The 27,881-nt window shown below is 38.2% G+C and overlaps 1 protein-coding gene across 1 annotated transcript in view; it reads right to left on the reverse strand.

The window, feature by feature from the left end:
- atl1 (atlastin GTPase 1) overlaps positions 1-27,881 on the reverse strand; it is a 62,331-nt gene that overhangs the window by 23,736 nt on the left and 10,714 nt on the right. The window contains exons 2-6 of the mRNA XM_060829187.1: positions 26,073-26,317; positions 5,679-5,813; positions 4,481-4,585; positions 1,686-1,736; positions 1,536-1,592 (exon numbers count right to left, since the gene is read on the reverse strand). Of these exons, the coding sequence (XP_060685170.1) occupies positions 1,536-1,592; positions 1,686-1,736; positions 4,481-4,585; positions 5,679-5,813; positions 26,073-26,317 (593 nt within the window). The remainder of the gene's footprint in view (positions 1-1,535; positions 1,593-1,685; positions 1,737-4,480; positions 4,586-5,678; positions 5,814-26,072; positions 26,318-27,881) is intronic.

Here is a 27,881-nt window from a genome sequence, read left to right on the forward strand (position 1 = left end):
ACAAGGAGAATTTTGAATCTTCTTGGCCAAGCAATAGCATTCAGCAGCAGGAACATAAAAATTCAGGAACCAATCTTCAAAGTGAGCTTCTGTCACTCAAGCCTTTTTGTTTGCCTTCCAAATAACCAGAAGAGATGCCTTGATGTTTCGGCTAGGTGCCCTCGGATTCAGGGAGTGATACACAAGCATAGCCTTAAGCTTGCAATTCCCAGGATGTGTTACCACCAAGCAATAATGTTAGCCTATCCTTGGATGTCTTGTGCCCTGGAGCAGTTTTTTTCCTGTTTTGAAATGTATGTCCTTTCAAGCATTTTCTTCCAAACAAAAAGCCAGTCTCATATACATTAAATATTTGCTCAAGCACATAACCTCCCTCCTCAATAATTTTTTTTCAACATTTCAGGAAACTCTCTCACAGCACTTACATCAACACTTACTGTTTCACCTTGCACCTTAATATTGTGTAAATTTACCCTCCCTTTGAAACAGTTGGACCAACCCCTACTCATAACAAATTCTTCATCACTAGCACCTTCACTTGCTGCACATGCAGCTTTTAAGTCATTGAAAAGGCTTTGAGCATTTTCTTGCACTACGCCAAGGTTAATAGGAATATTACGCTAATTTTGATTCTTTAAATTACCAATAGTCTTTCCATTTCAATAATAGAACAACTGAGTTGCTTAATGATATTTGTCACTTTAATTGGGAGAACCTTTTACATGCTCCATTACTCTCCCCTTGCACTTTATAACTCTCTCAATCATTGATGGACTGTAGCCTAACACTTTTTAAATTTATGTTGGCATTTCACCTCTCTCTGATCACTTTACTATCTCCAATTTTGTTTCAATCATGATTGTTTTCCTTTACTTGGATGCATCACCATCAACTGTACCAGATTTACAATTTGAAGCCATGATTAAGACGGCATGACATTGTTCTCCCTCGGCCGATGAACCACTGAAAACATGCAGTGTTTTGAGTGTCGCGCAAAGTAGTTCTCCCGTTCGTTAGTCCGAACCATTGTATGTAACTCGAATTTTTAAAGTAATAGGCTTTATGGAAGTCAGTTCATAAGCACAAGCGTTCATAAGTCAAGTGTTCATAACCCAGGGACTCCCTGTATTTCATTTCAGCAATATTTAATCAATTGTACACTCCTGCTTTAAAATCAATATATTTATAACAGTAAAGATTTTGCTATGTAGCCAGTATAGTAGAAGCTGGGTTCATGCATTTGATTTCCAGCACAGCCTCATGGCTATGTCCTTCCCAATGATATGAAACAGAGGAAACAGCAAATCCTGTCGTACCACTCTTACACATATTCTAATGGGTTGGTACAAAATTAATGTCAGGAAAATCCCACAGCAGCTTTCCAGTTCAGCTGCTCAGCACTGAAATAAAAAGCAAGATGTGTAGACAATGAAATTTTTCATTTTAAAAGACATTAACAAATAGTGATATTAATTTTAATTGCAGAAACTGATCTTTTGTTATTCTGGTAAGTTTAAGCATTAACTTTTTCTCACCTGGAATGGTTTCTGAAATGTTTCTTCCATAGCTAGACGTCCATATTCAGTGAAGAGCTGAAGGAGATTAAACACCAACACTGAGGTGAACAGATTACCCTCACTAAACTGATGCCATTACTAATAGACTTTTCTTGGTTATTCAATTACCTGTAGATGCTGAAGATCATCCTCTTGAATATTTTGCGACAAGTTATATACCTGGACAAAATGAAATAAGAGTCATTACAGTTCTGAAAAGTAATACACTTATTGTTTTACTATGGTAAGGATGTTAAAATTATTTTAACATCAGTTTTAAAGTATCATTGAGATTCAATAAAATGTTAGTTTAAGATAATTAGATGACTTTAAGCATACTATGTGAATTATAATTATCTGGTGTTAATGAAAATATAAAATGAATTGGCCCTAAAATTAGACAAAACTTAATACGACTCTATTGACTTCCACAGTTGAAGCAGTGAGAGGGACTGCTTTTGACATCAAGGGAGCATTTCACCATCTCTGTATTAAGGAACTCTAGCAAAAGTGATGACAATACGAATTGGTGGGAGCTTTCTGGTGGTTGGTCATAGCGAACACAAAGGAAGATGGTCATGGTTGGCGCAGCCCCACAGCATTGCTGCCGAGATCCCCCCGGGTACTGTCCTAGCCCCAATCATCTTCAGGTAATTCATCAATGATATTTTCACTATCATAAGGTGAGGATTGGAGTGCTTAATGCGTGTTCAGTACTATTTGCGACTCCTCGTATATTAACATATTCCCATGAGTTATATTGAACTAAGAATATTGACTTGCAGATGCTGCGGGCCTGCTGAGATTCTCCAACAGGTCTTGTGTCCACATATGTTGTTTTTGTATTACTTATGTTACTTAAGTGGTCCATGCCTGCATGACCTGGATAACTTTCATGTTTAACCAATAATTGGCAAGTAGCATTTATACCAGACAGCTATCAGGGAAAGACCATCTCCAACAAGAGAGAATCTAAATCTTCCTTTGGCGTTCAATGGTATGAGCTTTATCAAATTCCCCCAGTGGAATTAGCTTTGGTCAAAAACTCAACTGGTGCATATAAATAGTTTGGTCATAAGAGCAGAGCAGAGCCTTGGAATTCTAAGGTGAGGAACTCATCACCTGACTCCCTAATGCCTGTCCACCTGCAAATTACAAACTGAGAATGTATTGAAATGCTGCCCACTTCTCTGGATGAGTGCAGCTCCATTTACACTAAGGTAACTGAACACCATTCAAGATAAAACAGCCTTCTTGACTGGCACCACAATTAACATCTTTATCATCCACTCCCGCCATCAACTTGAACATTCATTCACCCTACTGGGAGTGCAGAGAGCCAGCAGTGTGTATAATCTACAATGTGCTTTGCAATCACTTATGAACCTTAGATGGAACCTTCCAAACTTATGACCTCTACTACCTAGTAAGACAAGTGTAGCAGATAAGGAATTTCCCTAAAAGCCATGTACCAACCTGACCTGGAACTAAACTAGCATTCCTTTGTTGGCAGTAGGTTGGAATCCTGGATTTCCCTCCCTAACACCACTGTGGCTGTAACCATACCATAGAACACACAACAGGACTGCAATATAGCTCAATGCCACCTTCTCAAGATTGTCAGTCAGCAAGGATATTCAGCTGTATAGGTTGTCTGTTTATCAGCAAACATTATATGCCAAGATACATTAGTGAGATAGTCTTGTGCCTAGGAACAGTTTGAGTGTCATGAATAAGGAACTGTGTGCTTACATTAATTTATTAAATATTTCCTCTTCAAGAGATATTTATATTTTGTAATATTTACTAATTTCATGAAGCACAGTTGTTCAGACCAAAAGTACAATAATGAAATTTAGCTTGCACTTACAAGGATAGAAAAAAAGTTTATTTTGGTTTACAAAACACTTCATACCTTCCAAATATCAAAGTGACTGGGTTCACAATTAGAGTTCTACAGATCCCCAAGAGTCCATGAAAATTTCAAAGGATCCATCAATCCCTTAGAATGACTGAAATAATGCACTCAGCCTTTCAACACTCCTGAGCCAAATGAAATGTTCAACATTAAAACAAAACTGCCAACAATAATTTAATACATCTTTCATTGTATAGAGCCAATAATATAAATTTTTATTTTGTAGCTGTGTGATGTTTGATTCATTACCATTCTATCACAACATCTTTTCTCAGCCCATCCACCTTATCTCTGGATGCCACGGTGAACTATTCTCGAAGTGTTGGAATGTGCTGAGAGAGTAATTTGAAGAGAGGGAAAGCTCTGGAAATTAGACAGTGAGCAGCCAAATGGAGGTGGGAATGGAAGGGTTGGCTTTTGCAAGTACTGGATCTATGGCCCAATATGTGAGTCCCCAGTCCATGGTCAAACAAGTGGAAAGGACAAACTGACACGGTCTACCAGTCTGTCAGTGACAATGGCATTTAATGGCATCTACTTGAGACAGGGGGCTTGCAAATCTGGTGATGCTGCCAAGATCTTCTCAGACAGGATCCCCTGGTGAGCTCAAAGTGTGGCATATACATTTTAAGGCCATACGTTTTCTGTCACCAAAGTTTAATGTAGTTAACACAACTATCTTGTTTTATTTGGAATTTTACATGTTTAATGTTTGGAAGGATTTGACCACCTCTGTTATGGGGAGGACTAAATTAATTTTCTTGTAGCTGTTTATTTAAGTTCCAGTCTGCTCCCTGAAAATGTGTGGAAAATTAACTTAGTTAAAGGAACGCAGTGATTTTCACAGATACGGCAATAAATCCAATGAACAGAAGTATGATGCTACAAGATGTTCTCACAATTATGTCAACATTGATGCTGCTGCTGGTTTCTTGTTACTTTTCTCAGTTTTTGAGACCATTTCAAAAAGATCACGACTCAAAATTTCAGAAGCAAATTCTCCTACCTGTATTGAACTTATCATGGTGCTAAGTGCAAATACTGTAGCAGAGTCTCTAAGAGTTGACTGACTGTCAAATGTCCCTTGCGTGTCCATCAATAGTACTGCAACCTGCAAATGAAATGCAATTGGTCATAACCTTTCAAAAGCAGGTGAATGACAATATTATATTATTACCTATAATGTGGTGAAGAAAAAGGAAAAGATCTCAAAAGATGTATGGGAACAATAACAAAGATGATTCTACTAGTCCCTCTGATTAGAAAAGGTAAATGGTAAATATAATGGTTACACTTCAAAGAAACTGACATTAATTATGAACATATCATCCCTAACAATTGATTATGTCTGTGTTTATATAGAATGTACTTTGCTTCCCAATACTTACTTTTCAAAAACCAAAAACAATGCAATTACAAATACTTATTTCTCTTCTGTATATTGATTGCTCTTAAGATTTGCAATCGAAATAAGATCAGTAATTACTGGACATTTACAGCAGGATGTTGAAGAGTGTGGTGCTGGAAAAACACAGTAAGTCAGGCAGCATATGAGGAGCCCACAGGAGATTCAACATTTCAAGCATTATGCTTGAGATGTCAATTCTCCTGCTCTTTGGATGCTGCCCGACCGGCTGTGCTTTTCTAGCACCACACTCTTCGATCTGATCTCCAGCATCTGCTGTCCTCACTTTCTCCTAGTTGATGGTCAGTGTATGAAAATGACATTTACTTAAAACTCTAAATTAGAACTCTTCTATTCCACTCAACACATGAAGCTATCTTTCCAGGTCATAATCAGCCAAGCATCTCCAACCATTTTTATTTTACTTTTATGTCTAATTTTCACTGTTCACAGCTTTATTCTCTATAAAGTTGAAATTTAATGATCTATAAACAAGCTTAGAAGTCACACTCCAACAGGTTTATTTAAAATCACAAGTTTTTGAAGTGCTGCTCCTTTGTCAGGTGACAAGATGCTCTTGAATCAGACTTTTTTTCAAGTAAGTGAAGCACTACTTTATCAGTGAGGCAAGGTGATTTGAAAACGAACACGCTTTCAAAAGCCAACACACAAACTGATACTATAGAGGGATGGGAACAAAGCTTGTGTGCAGCTTAGAGTCCAGTAGAGAGTGGGTTAAAAGATTTGCTTCTTTGCTGTAAATTCAATGTAACTCGTCATCCTGGTTTTACGATCTCACCTTTTCTCCATTAGGCTTGTCCACCAGAAAGACCTCACTCCATATCTGAATCCCAGTAGTTTCACGCTCTGAACCTCCACGCCAAGAGAAACCAGTCAAAGGCTCATCATCGTGACCTAACCAAGTATTGTGATCCTAAATAAAAGAAGAAGTAAGTAATTTAAAGAATTTGATGTAACATATACATAAAAATACCACGCAACATTTTGTATTCTTGACTACGTTAAGAAAATTTTAGTCAATGCAGATGACTCTTTAATTTGACAATATGGCAGAATCACAGATAGTTCCAGTGCATAAGTAGCCAATTAGCCCAGCATGCCTGCAAAGGGTCTTCAAACGAGCAGCATTACCTAATGCCAATCTTCTGCTTTCTCCCCATACACTTGTACAAGATATTGCACAAGTAATCATCCAATGCCCTCCCGAATCTTAACTTGAATCTGCTCCCACCAAACATCTATGTAATGCATTCCAAACCCTAACTACTCACTGTATGGAAAGGGTTTTCTTCACAATCCCTTGCTTCTCTTATACATCACTTTAAACCTATGCTCTCATTCTTGGTCCTTTTGCGATCAAGAATAAAGAGATATAAAGGCTGAGCAGCTAGATAGAAAGGGTGAAGGGAGCTTAAGATTAAGTAATACAAAACCAGGAGGTTCAAGTCCCAACCACTCCAGGGTATTTTATGACATCTATGAACAGGGTTGATTAAAAATATTTAAGACTGTGTAATTAATAAATGCTATCTGCAAAAAGTTTTGTTTTCTGTTTTACAGACTGACTAAGATGCAAAATGACAAGGGGAGCAGAGAATGGTTATCTAAAAAGGTAAAGACCTGAAGCCAGAAGATTGTATTTGGAGTTATTTTGGAGATGAATTGCTAAAACCAAGTGCAATGTGTCACAATATGACTTCCTATTAATGTTTTATGAGGCTGAACTTGGAGTGGATATGTAGACACAGGTTACATCTTTATTTTAAAAAGGTATAGCCCTGTCAATGTCATATCATACTAGAGCAAGATCAGGTATAAAGCACTCAGAGCTAAAGACACAACAATTAACTATTGAGAAAGGTTTGGAAATTTTACTAAAATTAATGGATGAAGTTAATAACATGACCTCTGAAATACATAGGAGGCATGGTCAGACTTTGGTAAATTTAGGAAACAGAATATTCTATCGAAGATCATAATACATACATATGTACATTTTTGTATATGTATATATATAAATTCTACTTGGAGACAATACTCAATGCTTATGAGCTTATGCCTGAAGCTTAGCAATTAAAATTTGGGACAAGAAAGAAACTTAATCAGACATTTGTGGAATTTGCAAGAAAGAAAATACTTTGGGATTAGTAGTTTCCATCACTTTAATTACAGAAAAAAAAATGCCAAAGCAAGGTAAATAATGATCATGAAAGAATTTAAAAATAGCATTCCTATAAATTTAAAGACTTCTTTAGACGTTTGTCATGTGTTTAAGATCAGAGAAGCAGTAGTTCTGGAAGATACCGAGGATAACTCCAATAGACAATTTACAGGTAGTACAAGTAGTAACATGGAAATCCATATGAAAATTGGAAGAATAGAAAGTCTGTGAACCTGCGAAGTACCAGTTTTAGAGAACAAAGATAAGGACACTAAAGTAATAAACCAGGAAAGGTTGAACCAAAAGAAATAAAGCAAGTAATATCTTTGCACTGAAATAGGACTTGACAAATCAAAACCATTTTCTGGAATTGAATATAAGACTTTGCAGGAGTAGGAATATCTTTAGAAAGGGGCATTGGGGAAGTAAATAAATGTTAAAACTGCAGAGGTAGTACAAAGTGAACATGTTTCCATGGAATATACAAAGAAGGAAAAAAATACTTCAGGGTGGATCTTAATTTTTTTTAATATTAATAAGAAGAATCAGACCATTAGAGGTTTTGATTATACCTCCTCTTATGAGATGAAATAAAGAAACAACCTGGTAAATATATGAGATGCTACATAAAATCCTATTGGACTGACTAAGTTGTTAATTAACATCTGCCCTTGTGTGGGCAGGACATGTGAAGAACTCATTGCAAATGGTTGGGGGCTACATCAAATGTTTTTTGGAGAAATCCAAAGATTCCTTTGGTAATGAATGATCATCCCCAGCTTGGGAAGAGATTATAATTAGTTCCATGCTTTGAGAGCACCTGACTGCCTTGCACACAGGGAGAAAAACATTCATTGTGGCTAAAGTTTCAGATAGAAGTTGGTGAGTCTTATGGTTTAATTATAACACTATGAGAAATAAATGTTTATCCAGGGTACATGCTACATACAGTCATAGAGTCGTAGAATGTAAAGCATGGAAACAGATCAGTCCAACTCATCCATGTCAACTAGATATCCTAAATTAATCTAGTCCCATTTGCCAGCACTTGTCCCATATCCCTCTTTGAAGAATGTTGCAGGGAGACTTGGATAAACTGCAGAATTGGGCTGAAAGATGGCAAATGGAGTTCAATGCAGATAAATGTGAGGTGATTCACTTTGGAAAGAATAACAGGGTCAATGGAAAGATTCTTGGTAGTGTGGATGTGCAGAGGGACCTTGGTGTCCATGTACATAGATCCCTGAAAGTTGCCACCCAGGTTGATAGCGCTGTTAAGAAGGCATATGGTATGTTGGTTTTATTGGTAGAGGGATTGAGTTTTGGAGCTGTGATGTCATGCTGCAACTGTCCAAAATGCTAGTGCGGCCTCACTTGTGGAGTATTGTGTGCAGTTTTGGTCGCCTCATTACAGGAAGGATGTGGAAGCATAGGAAAAGGTGCAGAAGAGATTTACCAGGATGTTGCTGGATCTAGAGCGAAGGTCTTATGAGGAAAGGCTGAGAGACTTGGGTCTGTTCTCATTGAAGAGAAGGCAGCTAAGAGGGGATACAATAGAGACATACAAGATGATCAGAGGATTAGATAGGGCGGACAGTGAGAATGTTTTTCCTAGGATGATGACATCTGCTTGTACGAGGGGGCATAGCTACAAATTGAGGGGTGATAGATTTAAGACAGATGTCAGAGGCAGGATCTTTATTCAGAATGTGTAAGGGCATGGAATGCCCTGCCTGCCAATGTAGTTAATTCAGCCACATTAGGGGCATTTAAACAGTTCTTGGATAAGCATATGGATGATGATGGGATAGTTAGGGTGATGGGAAAGCGTTAACTCAAAATCATGAGAGAAATAGGATACTGTTTCCAAAGTCATTGAGACAGTAACATTGCATCAAAAATGAAAATGGAGTTTAGTAACCATTTCCCATTACTAAAGTGAGAGTCAAAAAGAGAACAGTCAAGCAAATACAAATTTAACCACTTTGTAGAAAATAAAATCTAGCAGACATAATCCAGGCTCAATTAGGAAATTAATAAAGAGGATAAGTGGAATAATGCTGATAAGAACATATAATTGTTATGGACCAGACCAAACCCCTCAAATATATTAAGTAGACAGTCTAGACTCTAACTTTTTTTTAATTTTAAAAGGTGTTGTGTTCTAGATGTAATTTGATTGGTCAAACTATCAGGCTTCAAATAAAGCACATTTTATTTTTACACTAAGTTAAAATATAGACAAAATAAGACTAAAAGAAAAGAATTGATTTAACTGTAGCTATATCAAAATGGTGAACAAAATAACATTAATAAACTACTGCTAATTAACAATTTCAATACAGTAGTAGCCCACAAACCTACACTTGGCAACAGGCAAATTCAGTAAAATAAATTGTCCTACATGCAATTCTAGCAGCAGGGAAAAAACCTCAATTTTTTAGCTGTGGGAGAGGAATAAGAGCTTCTACATCCAGCTTCAAGAACCCAGCAACTGCTACTGAAGGCTAAAACTTGAAAAAAAATCCTGGTTCTGTGAGAGCTTGACCTCACCCATTCAGATTGCATCTATTATTTCAACTTTTTAAAAAACCCAAGGCATCACAACCTGTTTACTTTATTGCCTTTGGAACAGACTGTACTGTCACCTCCGTCTCAACCTTTCTTCATAGAAAAAACAGGACAAAATGCATCATTACATAATTTAGTAACAAAGTTTCTGAACTATTATGCTCTACTCTCTTTGAAGTCATTTAGGATTAATATTACTGTTGTAATGTTAACCCTGATGTTCAAGTGATGTTCAAGTAATTGTGACACAATAGTATATAAACTGTAATCAACAAAATTGTTTGGTTTTAGTGAAACAGCATTAGATTTTGTCCAAAAGCAAACCTTTTCTCTTTGCAGCAAGTTTTGAATAGCATTTAATGAAACTGCTGTAAACACTTGTTCAAATTTTTTGATGAAACGGTCTGTTCATATCAAATGTTTTATCGTAATTCCTCCATACAGAGGTAATGTTATTGCAATGTGTTATTTACATTTACTCCAGAAACATAAGTGAAGTTGCTAATATACGCCAAACAACATACCAAAGGGCTTGACAAACAGGCCGAGAACCTAATGCAGCTTTCTGGAAAAACAAGTTTGTTTAGTTTGCAGTCATTGAGGTAAGAGGTAGAAAAATCAGACAGGGTCTTATTTCTGATTGCTGTCAGGTGCTTCATCTATAAAATGAACATGTAAATACTGGATGGGCTTGGCTGTGACACACCCATTAAAAACAACCTGAAAGTAATTACTGTCTAGACAAATTAAAGTTAGCTATGAACAAATGATGTGCCACCACCCAAAGTATCAATGCTTTCAAAAAAGAAACAAACTTGGAGAATGGAAAAAAAACGTACTCCTTCTCTTCTAGAGTTCTTTGAATGCAGGTTGATCTACAACGCTGTAATTTTGGTCAGAGGTATGGCAATCTACTCCAAACAGAACGGTGATTGAACACAGTGCTGTTGGCACCGATCTGATCCATTCTGCCCCTCCAGCCACTGACAACCAAGGACTCCAGGTTGCTGTAGCAACACACATTTTGTGCGTATGTTGTAATCTGGAGCTATGCATAGTGATGTCAGAGGTTTTCCTTTTCCTATCCTTTTATCAGCTCTGCAGAAATACTATTGGTAGGTTGAGTATAAGGTACATAGTTATGTGAAAGTTTGGATTGTAATTATTTTGTGATTTACTGTTTCTGTGGGAATCTATCCAGTTCAATTCATCCATACAGGATGTACTATTTGATCAATCAGCCCGAATAAACACAGTCATAAAAAGGAACACTCATTCCCAAGGAGACCAGAGGAACAGAAGGCCAGATTTTCTAACTGCATGCACATTCAACTCGAAGTTAGACCATATAGAGAAAACATCAGGACAGGAGCAGTCATTTCGATCCTCCAGCTCCTGTCCAACCGAAAACACGTTTCTTCTAATTCTTACCTTTCTAATTTTCTAATCAACTTGCTCAGAGATGTTATTACACACTTCAAGAGCAAGTAGGGCTTGAACCCAGGTCTCCTAGCTCAAAGGACCACTGTGCCACAAAAACCCTATTCTGTAATTATTTCATTTAGGTCAGCCTCATTAGCATGCTGAACAAGTTCTCAGAACTGGAAACACCTGTGATTAGTCATAGAGATCTACAGCACAGAAAAAAGGCCATTTGGCCCTTCACATCTGTGCCAGTAAAGAAATATGGAATATATAGACTGTAGGGAAATCGATGGTGACATCTTGCAAAACATCCAGATTACAGAGGAGGAAGTGCTGGATGTTTTGAAACGGTTAAAGGTGGATAAATCCCCAGGACCTGGTTAGGTGTACCCGAGAACTCTGTGGGAAGCTAGAGAAGTGAGATATTTGTATCATCGATAGTCGCATCGATAGGTGCCAGAAGACTGGACGTTGGCAAATGTGGTGCCACTGTTTAAGAAGGGTGGTAAAGACAAGCCAGGGAACTATAGACCGGTGAGCCTGACGTCGGTGGTGGGCAAGTTGTTGGAGGGAATCCTGAGGATCAGGATGTACATGTATTTGGAAAGGCAAGGACTGATTCGGGATAGTCAACATGGCTTTGTGCGTGGGGAATCATGTCTCACAAACTTGATTGAGTTTTTTGAAGAAGTAACAAAGAAGATTGATGAGGGCAGAGCAGTAGATGTGATCTATATGGACTTCAGTAAGGCGTTTGACAAGATTCCCCATGGGAGACTGATTAACAAGGTTAGAGCTCATGGAATACAGGGAGAACTAGTCATTTGGATACAGAACTAGCTCAAAGGTAGAAGACAGAGGGTGGTGGTATAGGGTTGTTTTTCAGACTGGAGTCCTGTGACCAGTGGAGTGCCACAAGGATCGGTGCTGGGCCCTCTACTTTTTGTCATTTACATAAATGATTTGGATGTGAGCATAAGAGGTACAGTTAGTAAGTTTGCAGATGACTCCAAAATTGGAGGTGTAGTGGACAGCGAAGGGGTTTACCTCAGATTACAACAGGATCTGGACCAGATGGGCCAACGGGCTGAGAAGTGGCAGATGGAGTTTAATTCAGATATATGTGAGGTTCTGCATTTTGGAAAAGCAAATCTTAGCAGGACTTATACACTTAATGGTAAGGTCCTGGGGAGTGTTGCTGAACAAAGAGACCTTGGAGTGCAGGTTCATAGCTCCTTGAAAGTGGAGTCGCAGGTAGATAGGATAGTGAAGAAGGCATTTGGTATGCTTTCCTTTATTGGTCAGAGTATTGAGTATAGGAATTGGGAGGTCAAGTTGCAGCTCTACAGGACATTGGTTAGGCCACTGTTGGAATATTCCGTGCAATTCTGGTCTCCTTCCTATCGGAAAGATATTGTGAAATTTGAAAGGGTTCAGAAAAGATTTACAAGGATGTTGGCAAAGTTGGAGGATTTGAGCTACAGGGAGAGGCTGAACAGACTGGGGCTGTTTTCCCTGGAGCGTCAGAGGCTGAGGGGTGACCTTATAGAGGCTTACGAAATTATGAGGGGCATGGATAGGATAAATAGACAAAGTCTTTTTCCCTGGGGTCAGGAGTCCAGAACTAGGGGGCATAGGTTTAAGGTGAGAGGGGAAAGATATAAAAGAGACCTAAGGGGCAACTTTTTCACATAGAGGTGGTACGTGTATGTAGTGAGCTGCCAGAGGATGTGGTGGAGGCTGGTACAATTGCACCATTTAAGAGACATTTGGATGGGTATATGAATAGGAAGAGTTTGGAGTATATGGGCCGGGTGCTGGCAGGTGGGACTAGATTGGGTTGGGATATCAGGTCGGCATGGATGGGTTGGACCGAAGGGTCTGTTTCCATGCTGTACATCTCTATGATTCTATAACCACCCAACTATTCTAATCCCATTTTCTAGCAAAAAATGTAGCATTCATAGTACAAAATGGAAAATTAGGTGTTACTGCAGAGCTTAAGTCCAGCAGCACTGTAAAGGGGTAGTTTATGCAAGCAAGAAGCTTTTTCTTTGCTAAATTCACAATATCTGAAATTAGTTCAGCAGTGAAAAGAACATTCTGTTTTTCTCTGGTGCACTGAAATAAATTCTGCCACAGGGGCTGAAGCATAGAGAAATCTCGATTTAGAAAGGAGCATTCAACCAATACATAATCTTTACAATGCAAATGGTAGGATGTAGCAAGCACCAAAATAACATGGTAACTGTATCAAGAGATTTAATGCAACATTGGAAGAAATTTACCAGTTTTACCAAGTTAGCTATGTGGAAGAGACTATTACTATTTTCCAGTGATGCAGGGTACTATGCATGTATACAGTTATACTTACCTTCTCTTCACAATGTCTTCAAACACTTTAAAGCTTGTCATAAGTGTCCACTATGCCGCACTGTTACCTTATGGGATTGTTCTATTACTTGAGTTCTTGCATGTTTCAGTCGCAAGATACTTTTTCCAAGTAATATAGCTAAATGATACATAAGGTCCACCCACTCCCCTCAAAATGTTCTCTTCACCGTTGATACTCAGTATCAACAGTATCTACAAGATGCAATGCAACTACTCATCAAGGCTCCTTCCAATAGTACGTTCCAAACCCACAGCTTCAAACACCTAGAGAGGCACGAGCAACAGCTGCATGGGAACATAACCAACTTCAAAATCCCTTCCAGGCCACACATCATCCTGATGTGGAAACAGACTGATGATCCTTTAACATTCAAAATCGTGGAACTTCTTCGCAAATAGCACTATGGGTGAAGTTATATCAAAACACAGATGATAGGAGCAGGAGTAGGCCATTTGACCTGTCAGGTTTGCTCCAGCATTTAATACGATACACCACAAGAAGAGCAGAAGTTCAACAAGAAAGCACACCATCACCAGGGCAATTAGGGATGGGCAATAAATAGCCAGCCAGATATGTAACACTTTGAAAAAAAGCAATCTCTCTCCTCATTCTAGCCCTAATGCTGCTTGCAGAAGAAGACAACGCACAGCAATGGGATGAAAAAAAATGCACAAGAGTAAATCCCATTAACATTCATTTGAGTGTCACAAAGGAGGCTAGAAATGGAGAAGTAAGGTAGCTGCCCGCAACTTAGGACTTTTGGTCAATATTGTTTTCTTTATCCCGAAAGGCTAAATCTCTTTCCAACTGTAATAATTCCCTTAATCAAAACTGTTTTGTACATATGTATACACATTTACATTTTATGCACACTATTTATACATTTCTACAAGCGCAATCCAAACCTAACATGGACCTCCTTATTTATTTCTAATGATCTAATTTTCCAATTCTAACTATCCCAGCAAATTATTTTTATTTCTAACCCTTATGGTCTCTGCCAGTCATTAATGCAACCTATTTCTCTGTACCAACATAAGGAATGCCCAACTTCAAAAGCATTGTTGCAAGGTAGATAATCATACAATTGTTCAGGACAGCAACAAATCCACATCCTTCTGCTCACCATCTCCATTGTCTAAAATTCATAACCAGACTACTATTGCAACAATAATTCAGGTATCTCAGCTGCCCAATCACTGCACACAAACAGAATACACAGTTTCAGGTTTAAATTTGTAATGTACTAAGTGTACACACAGCAAGCAGTCCTGTCAAGCATCAGAATTGGTTTTAGAAAGTATTGCACAATATTACAGGCATGATGCACTGAATTGCATGAAATGCATCCTTGAATTAAGTCAGTATATTTTTTATTTGCTCATGGAGTATGAATGTCACTGGCCAGTCCAGCAATTATTGCCTGTCTCTAGTTGCCTTTAAAAAGATAATAGTTGCCTTCTTGAACTGCTGCTGTCCATGTGCTGTGGGTAGATCCACAATGCTTTTATGGAGAGAGTTGCAGGATTTTATCCTAATGGCTTTAAAGGAACAGCAATATATTTCTACGTCAGGATGATGAGTGGCTTGGAGGAGGACTTGCAGGTGGTGATGTTCCCATGTATCTACTGCTCTTATCCTTCTATGTGGTAGTAGCTGTGGGTTTAGAAGGTTCTGTCTAAGGATCTTTGGTGAATTAGGGTGTACAATGGGGATTACAAGGCTGATAACCTGAGATACTCCATAACAAGGTTCTCAAAAAGGCTGGAGTGGCATAAGCTATCAAAGACTAAGGCTAACGGATAGTTCTGTAGGAACATAAGCATATAACTCCTTAGAATGTAAAGATAAATCAGTTATTGGGAAAATGTTAGAATCTATTTTAAAGGATGCAATTGTAGATCATTTAGATCTTAGATCAAATGAAATGTTGGCTTTTGTTTCAAAAGGAATGGAGTATAAAAGCAAGAAGATTTTATTAAAACAATACAAGGCACTAATCAGACTACAACTGGAATATGTGAACAGTTTTAACTCCCTCAACTAAAGAAAGAAATACTGACATTGGAAGCAGCCCAGAAAAGATTGACTAGATTGACATCAGGTATATAGAGACCATTTTATAAGATTCGATTCGATTAGATTAGATTAGATTACTTACAATGTGGAATCAGGCCCTTTGGGCCATCAAGTCCACACCCAGACCCATTCCCCTACATTTACCCCTTCAACTAACACTGCAGGCAATTTAGTATGGCCAATTCACCTAACCATCTTTGGACTGTGGGAGGAAACCGGAACACCTGGAGGAAACCCACGCAGACACGGGGAGAATGTGCAAACTCAGCACAGTTGCCTGAGGTGGGAATTGAATCCGGGTCCCTAGCACTGTGAGGCAGCAGTGCTAACCACTGTGCCACCATGCCGCCCCATCACTTAGATGTATTCAAATCATGAGATGTCTAGACAAAGCAGACAACGAGAAATCCCATTAAAAGGGATTGAGAATAAGAGGCCACAGACAAGTAATAGCAAAAAGTAGGTTGGACCTGAACTCATTGGAATTTGGAAGAATAAGAGGTAATCTTATTGAAAAGTACAAGGTTGTCAGGAGACTTGACAAGGTAGATGTCGAGAGATCGTTTCTTCTTGTCGGAGAATCTATCACAACAGAACATACATTTCAGAATGGGGGGGGTCATACAATTGAGACAGGCTCGAGGAGGAACTACTTCTCTCAGAGGGTAATGAATCTGTGGAATTGTTTACTTCAGAGGGTTGTTGAGGCTGGGATATTCAAGGCTGAGACAGACAGATTTTTATCAACAAGGGAATTAAGGATTTAGAGAAAAAGCAAACATATGCAGTTGTGGATTATCAGATTCAAAGGTTTCAGTTGGAGGCCAGGTCAGAAGATCTGGCCTTTCCACCAAGGAAAGTTCCAGTGGAGATAGAAATACAGTGGGATTCTTCCAACATCCTGCCAAATTGAGTTTCCTGCCTGTCCCCAGGTCCAGCAGCTCCAGGGCTGGAAGATTGCTCTTATACAACAGGACATGGTCTGTTTTATTTTGGCTCAGAGGAGAAAACAACTTATTCTGAAATGCATGCAAGATTCTGATTCAGCTCACTGTAAAGTTCCCTCTACAACTCAATAAATTAGTGACACTCCTTATTAAAATGGACGGATAACAATAGTTTGGAGAATTGAATGTGTCTGGAAACTGTGGAATTGTACTCCATTAAAGAGTAATACCTTCAGGAAACAATGAAAATCAGTGACAAAAAACTGACACGGCACTTCACATATTAAATGGTCTTTTACTGTGAGATGGAAAGCTTTCTTTTAAAAAGAAATGAGTCCATCTAGATAAGCAACACACCTGTTTAGTATACATTGGAATTGTTGCCGGTTGGATGTTTCCTCTTTTCTTATGTTCCCTGTGCTACAAAAGCTGCTGAAAAGATATTAAAAGAAAGGAGGTCCAGCACAAGGTCTGTCAGTTGATGATAATAAAGTCAGATGATTTGAGACTTTTTGAATGATTCGAAGTTAAAGCATAGATGCCATTACTAAATTCTGATTTTAAGAAAGTGACGTAGTACTGAAAACATGTATGTACCTTAGGTTTACAGTAGTCAGTTTTAACTTCTTTTTAGTCTATTTTTCTAATCAAACTGGTCAGACATATTATTACACCCCTCCGATAGCTGGGCCTCCTGATCCAGGGGAAGGGACACTACCACTGCACTACTACCACCAATCACTTCTAGATTTTGAACGAAATCTTAAGTAACCTTAAAAAGCAAGTCAGATTTATCTTACAATGTGGCATTTTCTTCCAAAGGAATATTTATGCTAACTCAATTGTAACAGTCATTTCCTGTAATTCCTATCTATTCAAAAGAAAGTACCATTACAGTATTTGACTTTTGTGACTAGAAAATACTGATTTACATAGATAATCTATGTGTATATGTAATCACTGCCAGAAGACGATAACTTTTAATAAATTTGACATTAATTATGAAGAAAGCCATAGAATAAAATATTGCTGGCTTTAAGAAAGATGAACATGACTGATACGTATTAATATTTTGAAGGGCAGTTCCATTGCTGTGAGTGCACCGAAAGTGCACACAGTCAGAAGACAGACAGCTCACTAAAATTGAAATAAGCTAACTTCTCTAGTAAGGAACTGTGTGAAAATTGGAATGAAAAATTGTTTCTGAAAGAACAATAGACTTAACAGATTCAATTAACAGAGAAAGTGAGGACTGCAGACGCTGGAGATTTGAGTCGAGTGTGTAGTGCTGGAAAAACACAGGTCAGGAAGCATCCGAGGAGCAGGAGAATCAATGTTTCGGGCAAGAGCCTTTCATGACGAATGAGGCTACTGAGCCGAGGAGGCAGAGAGATAAATGGGAGGGGGAGTGGGGCTGGATTACCTATCACACTCTCAGTTACCTTCCCCCCAGCCCAAACCCCCTCCCATTTATCTCTCTACCCCCTCAACTCACAAGCCTCATTTCTGATGAAGGGCTCTTGCCTGAAACATTGATTCTCCTGTTCTTCAGATGCTGCCTGACCTGGTGTGCTTTTCCAGCACCACACTTAACAGATACAATGTTATCCACTGCACCATGCAGCACGGTGCTACCTGGGAGGGGAGAGGGGGAATCAACATAAAGATGTCGACAATTGCTGGAAATGGGAAGATTAAATGAATGGAAAGCTGTCCACAGAAGTAACTTGGGGGTTGAGGATATGTGTTGTCTTCACAGAGCCATAACAGTTCATAGTACAAAAGGACATCATGTAAACTAGTGAAACTTTGCCAGTTCATTACTTGAGCAATCCAAAATGCATTTCACTGTCCTACTCTCTCACATAACTCTGGAAGCTCTCTAGCTTCCATGTACTATCTCTCCAGCTTCCACGTACATAAAATAATTTATATATTAAAAGAAGGCCCTTATCTGCTCTCTGTGAAACCAGAAAATAAGTCAGCTGGCCAACGAGGTGAATTTTTTTTAAAAAACTTGTTTCCCTACTCTGCCTCTTCCTACTTACCAACATTCTTAGAATGCATCCAAAATGGTTTCATATTAATTTGCATGATCAGAAGAATGAATACTGGACCGAATTGTGGGAATGAAAGGGTAGGAAAAGAACTTAAAAGTAGGAGAACGCTTGGGAAATAATGAAAGTAGCCTAATTAGATAGAAAATAGATAAAGAATCAAAAGTAAAGATGTCAGAGTGGAGATTGGCTAATTACACTGCAACAAGGGGACATAGCCTAGATTTCTGTTTCTTTTCTTATTTAAAAAAAGCTCTCATTTTAACATGGCAAATGAAACAGCAACCAATAATATTTAAACACAACTTGGATAAGTTGGGCTCAATGCATTTTAACTGGAATAAAATGATACGTCAAAGGCTTGGATAAATAGAGAGGGGGATTTTTAAAAAATGTAAGTAGGGAGATGATTAAACAACAATACAAAATATGAAAAACAAAGGAGGAATACATAAATGCAATTGCAAAAAAGAAATAAAGGTGGCAGAAATAAATAATGATGGTCAATATGCAGGGAAATAGTACTTTCATGCAAAGGATAATTTTTTAAAAAGACAGACATAAAAGAATCACCCAGTAATAAAGAGTGAAAGATTGCCAGGGGTGTTTAATGAATAATTTGCTTTGGTTTTTACAAACCAATACAAAAATGGGACTGTAGGAATATGCAACAGCGATTTGACAGAATTGGTATCATAGATATATTTTCAAAGAATGTTGCGTCCAAATAACTATATCTTGTAGAGTTTTAAGGGTAATACTATATCAGTAAGGCTGATGCAACATGTTTGGTTAATGTTATGAATTTTCCTATTTATCTTTAAAGTCAGTGGAGAAGCTAGGAGAGATAATTCCACAGCATGATCACTAGTTGGCTGAATCAACAAGAAGGTAAGGTTTGGAGGAGAAAAGAATGTTCTTCATAAATGACTCAAACACAACAAAGAGAAATTTAAATTAAAATGTTAAGGAACTGGGAGTCAATATAGGTCAGCAATGACAGGAGTGTTACATGAATGGGCTTGCTGCATGATCAGCTGAGCTTTCATGGAGGTTGAAAAAGGCACAACTTGAAGCAGAGTTGAGGAATCTCGTGGAAGTGATTGATCTTTTTGATGGCTAGGATACGAGGTCAAAAACTCAGCTGGCCTTGAATAAGGTGCCAAAGTTGGAAACAGTCTGTTTCATACTGAAACAATGGCTGGGGAATGAAGGAATCAGTGGGAGGTGTACAGAACTTATAAACCATATCTAGATGCAATAATTTGTGGATTATCTAGAACTGAACCTCAGGTTGGCAGGTAGCTCTGGCAAAAGGTCAGCAACTAAAATGTTAACTTTTTCCCCACTCCACAGATACTACTGACAGTATTTCCAAAATTTTCTAAGTACTACTGTTCATCTGAGATCTGAGTGACAACACAGAAGGATGTGTCAGTGTATCTAATAACAAGATAATCTTTTAGCCTGGAACAACAAAATTAAAGAATTTTTTTCAAAGTAGAGATGGGAATAGCAAAATAGGTGCCTGACCTCCTGTGGCAACCAGGGACCAGATTTTCCTTACATAATAACTAATAAATACAAGGTCAACTGTGACTTATTTCCCCAGATGTTTCTATTCTAAGAAACAGTATAATGATGGCAAGTCACTCACTGAACTGATAGTGACCTAAAAGGAAAAATGTAAAATAAAAGCCAAAAGCAGTTTATTCCCAGCAGAGAGTAAAATTTGCAATGCAACCTGTAATGGACAAAGCCAGGAGGACTCTAGTAATTTTTTTTTTCAGCACCATTCAATCATGATGCAGCAAAGACATTAGTTAAACATCATCTACCATCAAAACGAGTCTTCATTTTAAATGAAAACATCAGCATGTTTAGCAGACATGGTGCTAAATATAAGTCAGTCCTATGGTTTAATTGACCAGTGAAGTGCTTTGGAAATAATATCCCTAATATTGCAATAGTCACTGCCCGTAATCAACCCCAATATAAAACCGGGAATTCCTTAATGAAGATGAGACATAATCAAATTTGTTGTTGTTGTGTCGCCATAGTCTTACCAGACCATACAAGCTGCTCTCTCATTAGAGAGAAGGGACTGGTGGTGATTTAAGCTGAAGGCTACCAGGCCTCTGGCAAGGGAAGAGGTTGAGGAGAAGAGTCCTCCACGCTGTTGGCATCACAGTGCTCTGTAAACCTACAATCCAGCCAACTGAGCTCAGCCAATTCCCAATCAAATTTAGTCAATATAGGGCAAGATTACTTTTGCTTGCTGCAGTGATTCAGTGTAATGCTGGCTGGAGGAACAGTATCTCATTTTCCACTTCCACATTTTACAGACTTTTGTGCTCACCCCAGAGTTCAACAACTTCTGATTATGAACGCTGTCTTCATGTTGATCAATTCTCCTTCCCCTTCCTCCACATTCCCTACCATCTTGTCTGCATGGGTTTGCTCTCGAGGGAGTTGACCCATACCTTTCATGACTCTTCATTCATCTCTTCTTTGCTACCAGTAGCATTCCTTTACCATTTGTTCCACTTGCTCCTCCTTCCCCCTTTTCCTGCAGCATAAAATCCATCACTTTTCCAGGCCTTTTGGTTCTGAAATAGAGTCACATTGTAGTTGAAATGTTAACTCTATTTCACTCTCCACGGATATTCTTTTCCAGCAATTAGTTTCTAATTTAGTGCTAATTCACTATCACTTCTCTTTCAAAACCACCTATTTTAAAGAAGTTCTGCACTTCTCCCCAGTGGGATTTCTATTAGAATCTTTTGGCTTGTTCACAGTCATTGCTGTCTAGTTCCATTCTAGAATCTGATAAGGGGTTCACCAAAATTTGTTTTCATAACCACATCTCTTTCTTTAGTGACTGCCTTTAGCTGCGTCATACTCACATGCAACATAATTGAATTTCCATCTTTCATCTAAATTGGATTTTAAGCATCTTCACAACATATTAAACTTCATGTGTAGCTGCCTCACTGCATCCTGAGATGCACATTCTGTCTCCGTCAGCACCACCTCACACTATCTCAAAACTATCCCGGCCCCCAGTTTCATTTTATTATTCATTTCATTTAATGCCTTAAAAAGGAACATTCTCCCTTTTAGAGTAATAAGGAATGCCAGCTCCAACAACTCACAGGTACTGATGCCCTACTGGATCTTTCCTCTCCTCTTCATCCATCTGACCACATCCACTCTTCTCATTCCACTTTTGTGTTATGTATTTATTTTTATCCACTGACCTTCTACACCCTGATGCTGAAAAATCTGTGTTCAACAACAGACTTTATTTTATCACTCACATCCTGCCTCAATGGATTTTGGGCAGGACAGTGAATTCTTCATCAACCATCCTCATTTTCATGCCCACTTCTCTGGGCAGGAATCCTCTACCTACTTCATGACAACTAAGTCTACAGGTGATTAGGATAACATATGCAAACTATTAGTGGAGCCTAGGATCTATAGTAGGACACTATAATAGCTCTTAAGATCATTTTGCAATGTGATATTTAAGGACAAATAAAAATGAATGCCACTGCTGTTTACCTGTACCATCTGAGCTTAAATTGCCAGAGAGGAGTGCAACATGGCGTAAGCAGCCGGGACTGCAGACATTTGTAAAGAATATAAGACCAAGAAGGGTTCCTCATCACTATGCAGTCCTTATTTCCCATCATTTTTGTGTTTGTTATGCAGAAGTCTTCAAACCAATGGGCTGAGGAGTGGCAGATGGAGTTTAATTTTGATAAATGCGAGGTGCTGCATTTTGGGAAAGCAAATCTTAGCAGGGCTTATACACTTAATGGTAAAGTCCTAGGGAGTGATGTTGAACAAAGAGACCTTGGAGTGCAGGTTCATAGCTCCTTGAAAGTAGAGTCGCAGGTAGATAGGGCAGTGAAAAAGGCATTTAGTATGCTTTCCTTATTGGACAGAGTATTGATGACAGCAGTTGGGAGGTCATGTTGTGACGTACAGGATGTTGGTTAGGCCACTTTTGGAATATTGCATGCAATTTTAGTCTCCTGCCTATCGGAAGGATGTTGTGAAACTTGAAAGGGTTCAGAAAAGATTTACAAGGATGTTGCCAGGGTTGGAAGATTTGAGCTATAGGGAGAGGTTGAATAGGTGGGGGAGTCCAGAACTCGAGGCACAGATTTAGGGTGAGAGGGGAAAGATATAAGAGAGACTTAAGGACCAACATTTTCAGGCAGAGAATGATGCTTATGTGGAATCGGCTGCCAGAGGAAATGATAGAGGCTAGTACAATTGCAACATTGAAAAGGCATCTGGATGGGTATACAAATAGGAAGGGTTTGGAGGGGTATGGTCCAGGGGCTGGCAGGTGGGTCTAGATTGGGTTATCTGATTAGCATGGACAAGTTGGAATGAAGGGCCTTTTCCACGCTGTACATCTCTATGACTCTAAATACACTAAGGCGCTGAACAGAAAAACTGCTCCTTTAGTTGGTTTAAGGTCAAGCCCATGGACAGGTCATTAAGAAAATCCACAAAAATGATACAAGGGACAAGAAGCTTTAATTAGGGGAAGTGACTAGAGAAATTGGAGTTTAGAGTGTAGTGCTGGAGAAGCACAGGAGGTCAGGCAACATCTGAGGAGCAGAAGAATCGACATTTCAGGCATAAGTCCTTCATCAGGGCATAAGTCTTATGGATCTTAATTTGGGGTCCCTGTTTATTATCAACAATAAAATGAAGGAAGAATTTAGAAGTTTTTATTTTACTCAGACTGTGGTATAGAATGTCCCACCAGAAACAATCGTGGAAACAGCAATGTTTACCATGCTCAATAAATTGAGTAGAAAGCGATCTGGGGCTAACAGCAGAACATTAACTTTCATTTGCCAATTGGATGGATCAACACTAGGATGAAAAAATGAACAGAATACTTTGATATGCAGACAGAATTGTAAAACACAAATCTACACAAGCCTTCCTCAGACTTTGCAATGCATTAATCAGGCCACAGTTAAGCATATCATATTAATTGTTTAATCAGTTCAACACAAAAGAAACCAAGAATTGGAAAGGATACGGAAAGGACAATATGCTGAAGTTGGTAAATTATGAAATAAGAATAAAGAAGCATGACATTTAATATCTGGGGAAATAAATGCCTAGAGGTGTACCTCAAGGTTAATGAAACACTTAAGTGATCTCAATAACATTAAGATTTTTATTTTAATTCAAGGCAAAAAAGTATTAGAGAACAACAATAAAAATTAATTTTCAGAAACTGAATGATTGTTAAGAGTTTGAAGTAATTTGTTAGCTGAACAATTGTGACTTAAACATTTGAGATTGTTAAATCAGAGTTGAAGTTTTGATGTAAGAGTTAGGCTACTAAAGGAAAAACTGTTTCTTAATCCTAACTTCATCTATATTCATATGTCATCAGAGATTAAATATTGCGATGCAAACAAGAATTTTAAATATTCTATGCAGTTCATTACAACTGCAATGTTAGAAGTTCAAGTAACTGGGCATAAGCAGTTTACTTAATTTTGACAGCCTATTTCCTAATCTTTGTAATCTCAGTTTCGACGATAACTGCTCCCTTCAGAAAAAAAATGCAGTTTATTATTCTCTGGAAGAAGAACACACAACACATTTCTATTTTGCCAGTAAAAGTATTCAAGTTCTGCTGGCTAAGTAATTTATATCCTACATCAAGTTGATGAATCTATTCTAAAAGTATGTAAAGGATGAATAGTATTTAGAATAATAAAATACTGAGAATAGATAAACCTGACTTTTCCTACCTAACCCTTCCATTTTCGAGACTTTGCATTGTTTATGCTATCCATCCCATATTCTGCTTCCTTTAAAGTATCTGTAAATGCTTGTAAATCCATCCACATTAAATTATGGCTATATAAAAAATCTTAAATGGCTTATTGGACAAGTGCTTGTCATTATTTGGTAGTAAGCTAAAGAACCCATTCTTGATTTCTGGTCTGTACTGTGTTACAATATAATTAACCGCACTGTGCCTCAATTCTGTAACATTATTTTCTACTAACTCCTATCCAGAGATTCCAAAGCAAAGTTTATATGTGTCTGCACTGTGTGTGGTGCTCTTATGGCTGAATAGCCCGACTCCACATCGACTCAGACATGGAAGATGGATAAGTAGGCAAAATTCTGTGTGACTGCCACTAACCCCCAACACTATATTATAGCTGAATCAGTACTTTCAGTTGGATAAAAGACAGTTAGTCTTTTTCAATAATTTGAGTCTACCACATCAAGGAGACTACAGTTTTCTACATAACATGATTGTGTAAAGGATACATAGAAGAAAATAAATTCATTTTTAAAAATGGGATACAAATTTACCAAACTATGGGAATCATAGTCCAATGATTTGCACATACACTTGATCCAGTAATTTGAATTCTTTAACTGAGGGATTCATTTCTACTTGTGTATATTAGAAAAGACATAGTATTCTGAGAATGTACAAGAGTTTACTTTTATTACTTATGTTTTGTTATTGTGACAAGTCAGTTCCTAGAATTGGATAATTAACCAAATACTGCTACAAATTACTTTTACTATGTATATATCAGCTGTACATCTGACATTACTGGAATTGACACGGTAAACTACAATAAGTGATATGTAATAATTTCAACTTCTGATAATTGTTGTGGTTGGTATATATTCCATACAGATTACTGCTGAAAGAAGTACAGAATTTAGTACTGAATGTATGAAATAATGAGATTTTTAGTCAGTATCTTGGCTGTAAAAATGTATTTCATTTCTCATGGTTATGGTTCTCTTATTGTCCATAAACATTTAAGTATGGGTTAAATTATACTGTTAAATCTATTCTGCTTCGCAAGTTCCAGCATTTTCGTTTTGCTTTCTTTAAGCTTATTTTTTTTTCTTAGTCTTAGAATTCTTGCAACAGCTATCATTCCTCTTCCTGAACTTCTGTCTTTTCTATAGTTACCAATATTTTTTTCTAACTTGGAGACACACCACAACATCTTTACAGGTGAGGTTTCATCATGAAACCAGTAAAAAGGTGAGGGGAGTGCAGAAGCTTAAAAATTTTGAAATGTGTGCATAGAATGTAGTGTTACTTATTTGCTGCTCATCGTTCATTGCCCTCTTACTGAGTGGCTTGCTAGCTCATTTCAGAGGCTAGTTATGAGTCAACCACATTGTTGAAAGTCTGAAGTCACATCTATGCCAGATCAGGTAAGGACAACATATTTCCTTCTATAAAAGACATTAGTGAATCAGATGAGCTTTTATAACAACTGACATTGGTTACATGATAGTGATTAGACTAGCTATTAATTCCAATTTCTTTTTTATTGAATTCAAATTTCATTATCTGCCATGGTGGTACTTGACCAATGTCCCCCAGAAGATAAGGGTGAGCTTCTGGATTACTACTCCAGTGACATTATTACAATGTCATTGTTCCCCCTATGTTAACAATGACAAATGTTAATGTGAGATTATATTATTCTTACTTTACCTGACTGTACATATATCTCAACATGAAATCCATAAGAAATGATTTTCCTTTCCTGAAGGCACCAGCAACAGATAAGGCAACCACTTCCCGATCTCTAACTTCTTCTGAGAGAAGGATTTTGTTCAGAGCTGTTTCATCCAGTTCAAAAGTATGGTCATCATTAACAACAAGAATCTGAACTGGTCTGGCTTGCTGCACAGCTTCATCTTCTGATGTCCAATTGAAGTTTCCCTCCGAAAATCCGCCTACAGTCAAAGTTTTAAAAACATTAATAAAATAGTTCACTCACTCTATTTAATACACATTTAAAATGTAGATGTTGAACTTCCAAAAAGACACAATTGAAATTGAAAAAGTGTTTGCGCCAAGTGAATACTTCAAACCCCTCATTGCATTATGGGATCAGCTTTTTTTTATTTGTAAAGAATCATCTTACATAAATAGTATTCATATTTAGACACTGGAGAGGGGCCTCCTGTTAGAAAAGGAGGCTGATGAAGGAAGCAGAGCATCTCTGTCAGCAGAGGCATAAGCAGGCTTAGCATCCATCACTGACCTCCTTCCTCTAGCCAAAAGATAATGGCCAGGCAGGAAGGCTTCAACTGGCATAAGGACAAGCAGGCCAGCTGACTGAGGCCTTGTTCACAGCCCATCAAATCACTGTCATTTGGGGGTGGGCAACTAAGTGACAGGAAAGACAATCAGGGAATTTTCTGGATCCTTTCTGCCTGCAGGGTCCATAAAACTATTGCGTATACTTAAAATATCTGGATAAAAATATTTATACAGTTAATAATTAGTGTTTTAGAACAAACTTCTTTTCGACATTTCTTAGTGAAAATCTGTATTTTATTTGTTCAGATGGGCACAATGGCTTTATTTACTGTGGGTGACAGAAATCTCTCTAATCAGTTGAGAACCATCAGGAACTCTGCACTATTTTTCCTCCAATAGACTCAACACTATGACATTTTTATCAGATATTTACTTAAGCTGGGTCAGGCCCCCAATCTGATTAAGTTCCCAGTAGGGCAAAGCTTCCACTCCCAAGAATGTAAGCTAATCAGAAGCTGGGTATACTCCAGTTAGAGTGTCATCCTGGGGCCTTCATCAGGGATTTCTCATGCATCCCTGGGAAGATATAAGCAAAACCAGGATGGGGATCACTGGGAAGGGTTCACTAGTAAGGGAGGGAATGAGGGGCCCCATCTCAAGAGGCAAATAGCACATTTGAAAGTGTTTGCTGGACAGCTCTCTCAATGTTGTCTCCCATTTAAGGACATCAAGTGGACACTGCATGAGAGAATTAACAAACAATCTAGGTCTTTTTCAATATATAATTTCAGTTACATCACATCGTAAACTTTTGCAATAAATTCTTTGTCTTACGATCTTATGTTCCACAACCACCTAAAGGAGCAGCACTCCGAAAGCTATTGCTTCCAAATAAACCTGTAGGACTAAAATCTGGTTTGTGTGATTTTTAACTTTGCTTGGGAAGACCACTTGTAAGCCTTCCCACCTTGAATTTGATCAGAAGGAGGGGGGAGAAGGTCTATGGGATATTCACCCAACACTCTTGTGCTGGTCACACAGTGCCCCCACACAAACATTCAACATATCAGTCAGTCAAAGTTCCTCGTTAGATGTTCACAGTGTGCACATGTCAACTGTCACTGTATGCAACGAGTGCATAAGGCAAGGACCCAATACCGGTTTAAGGTCCCATCACAACATTGGCAGTAAATGATTGCAGGATCATCTCCTAGCTCATCACTGAATCTACTTGCCTTCCACAGATTACCTTCC

Source organism: Hemiscyllium ocellatum, chromosome 8, assembly GCF_020745735.1.
Source record: "Hemiscyllium ocellatum isolate sHemOce1 chromosome 8, sHemOce1.pat.X.cur, whole genome shotgun sequence".
In the NCBI taxonomy this organism is placed as follows: Eukaryota; Metazoa; Chordata; class Chondrichthyes; order Orectolobiformes; family Hemiscylliidae; genus Hemiscyllium; species Hemiscyllium ocellatum.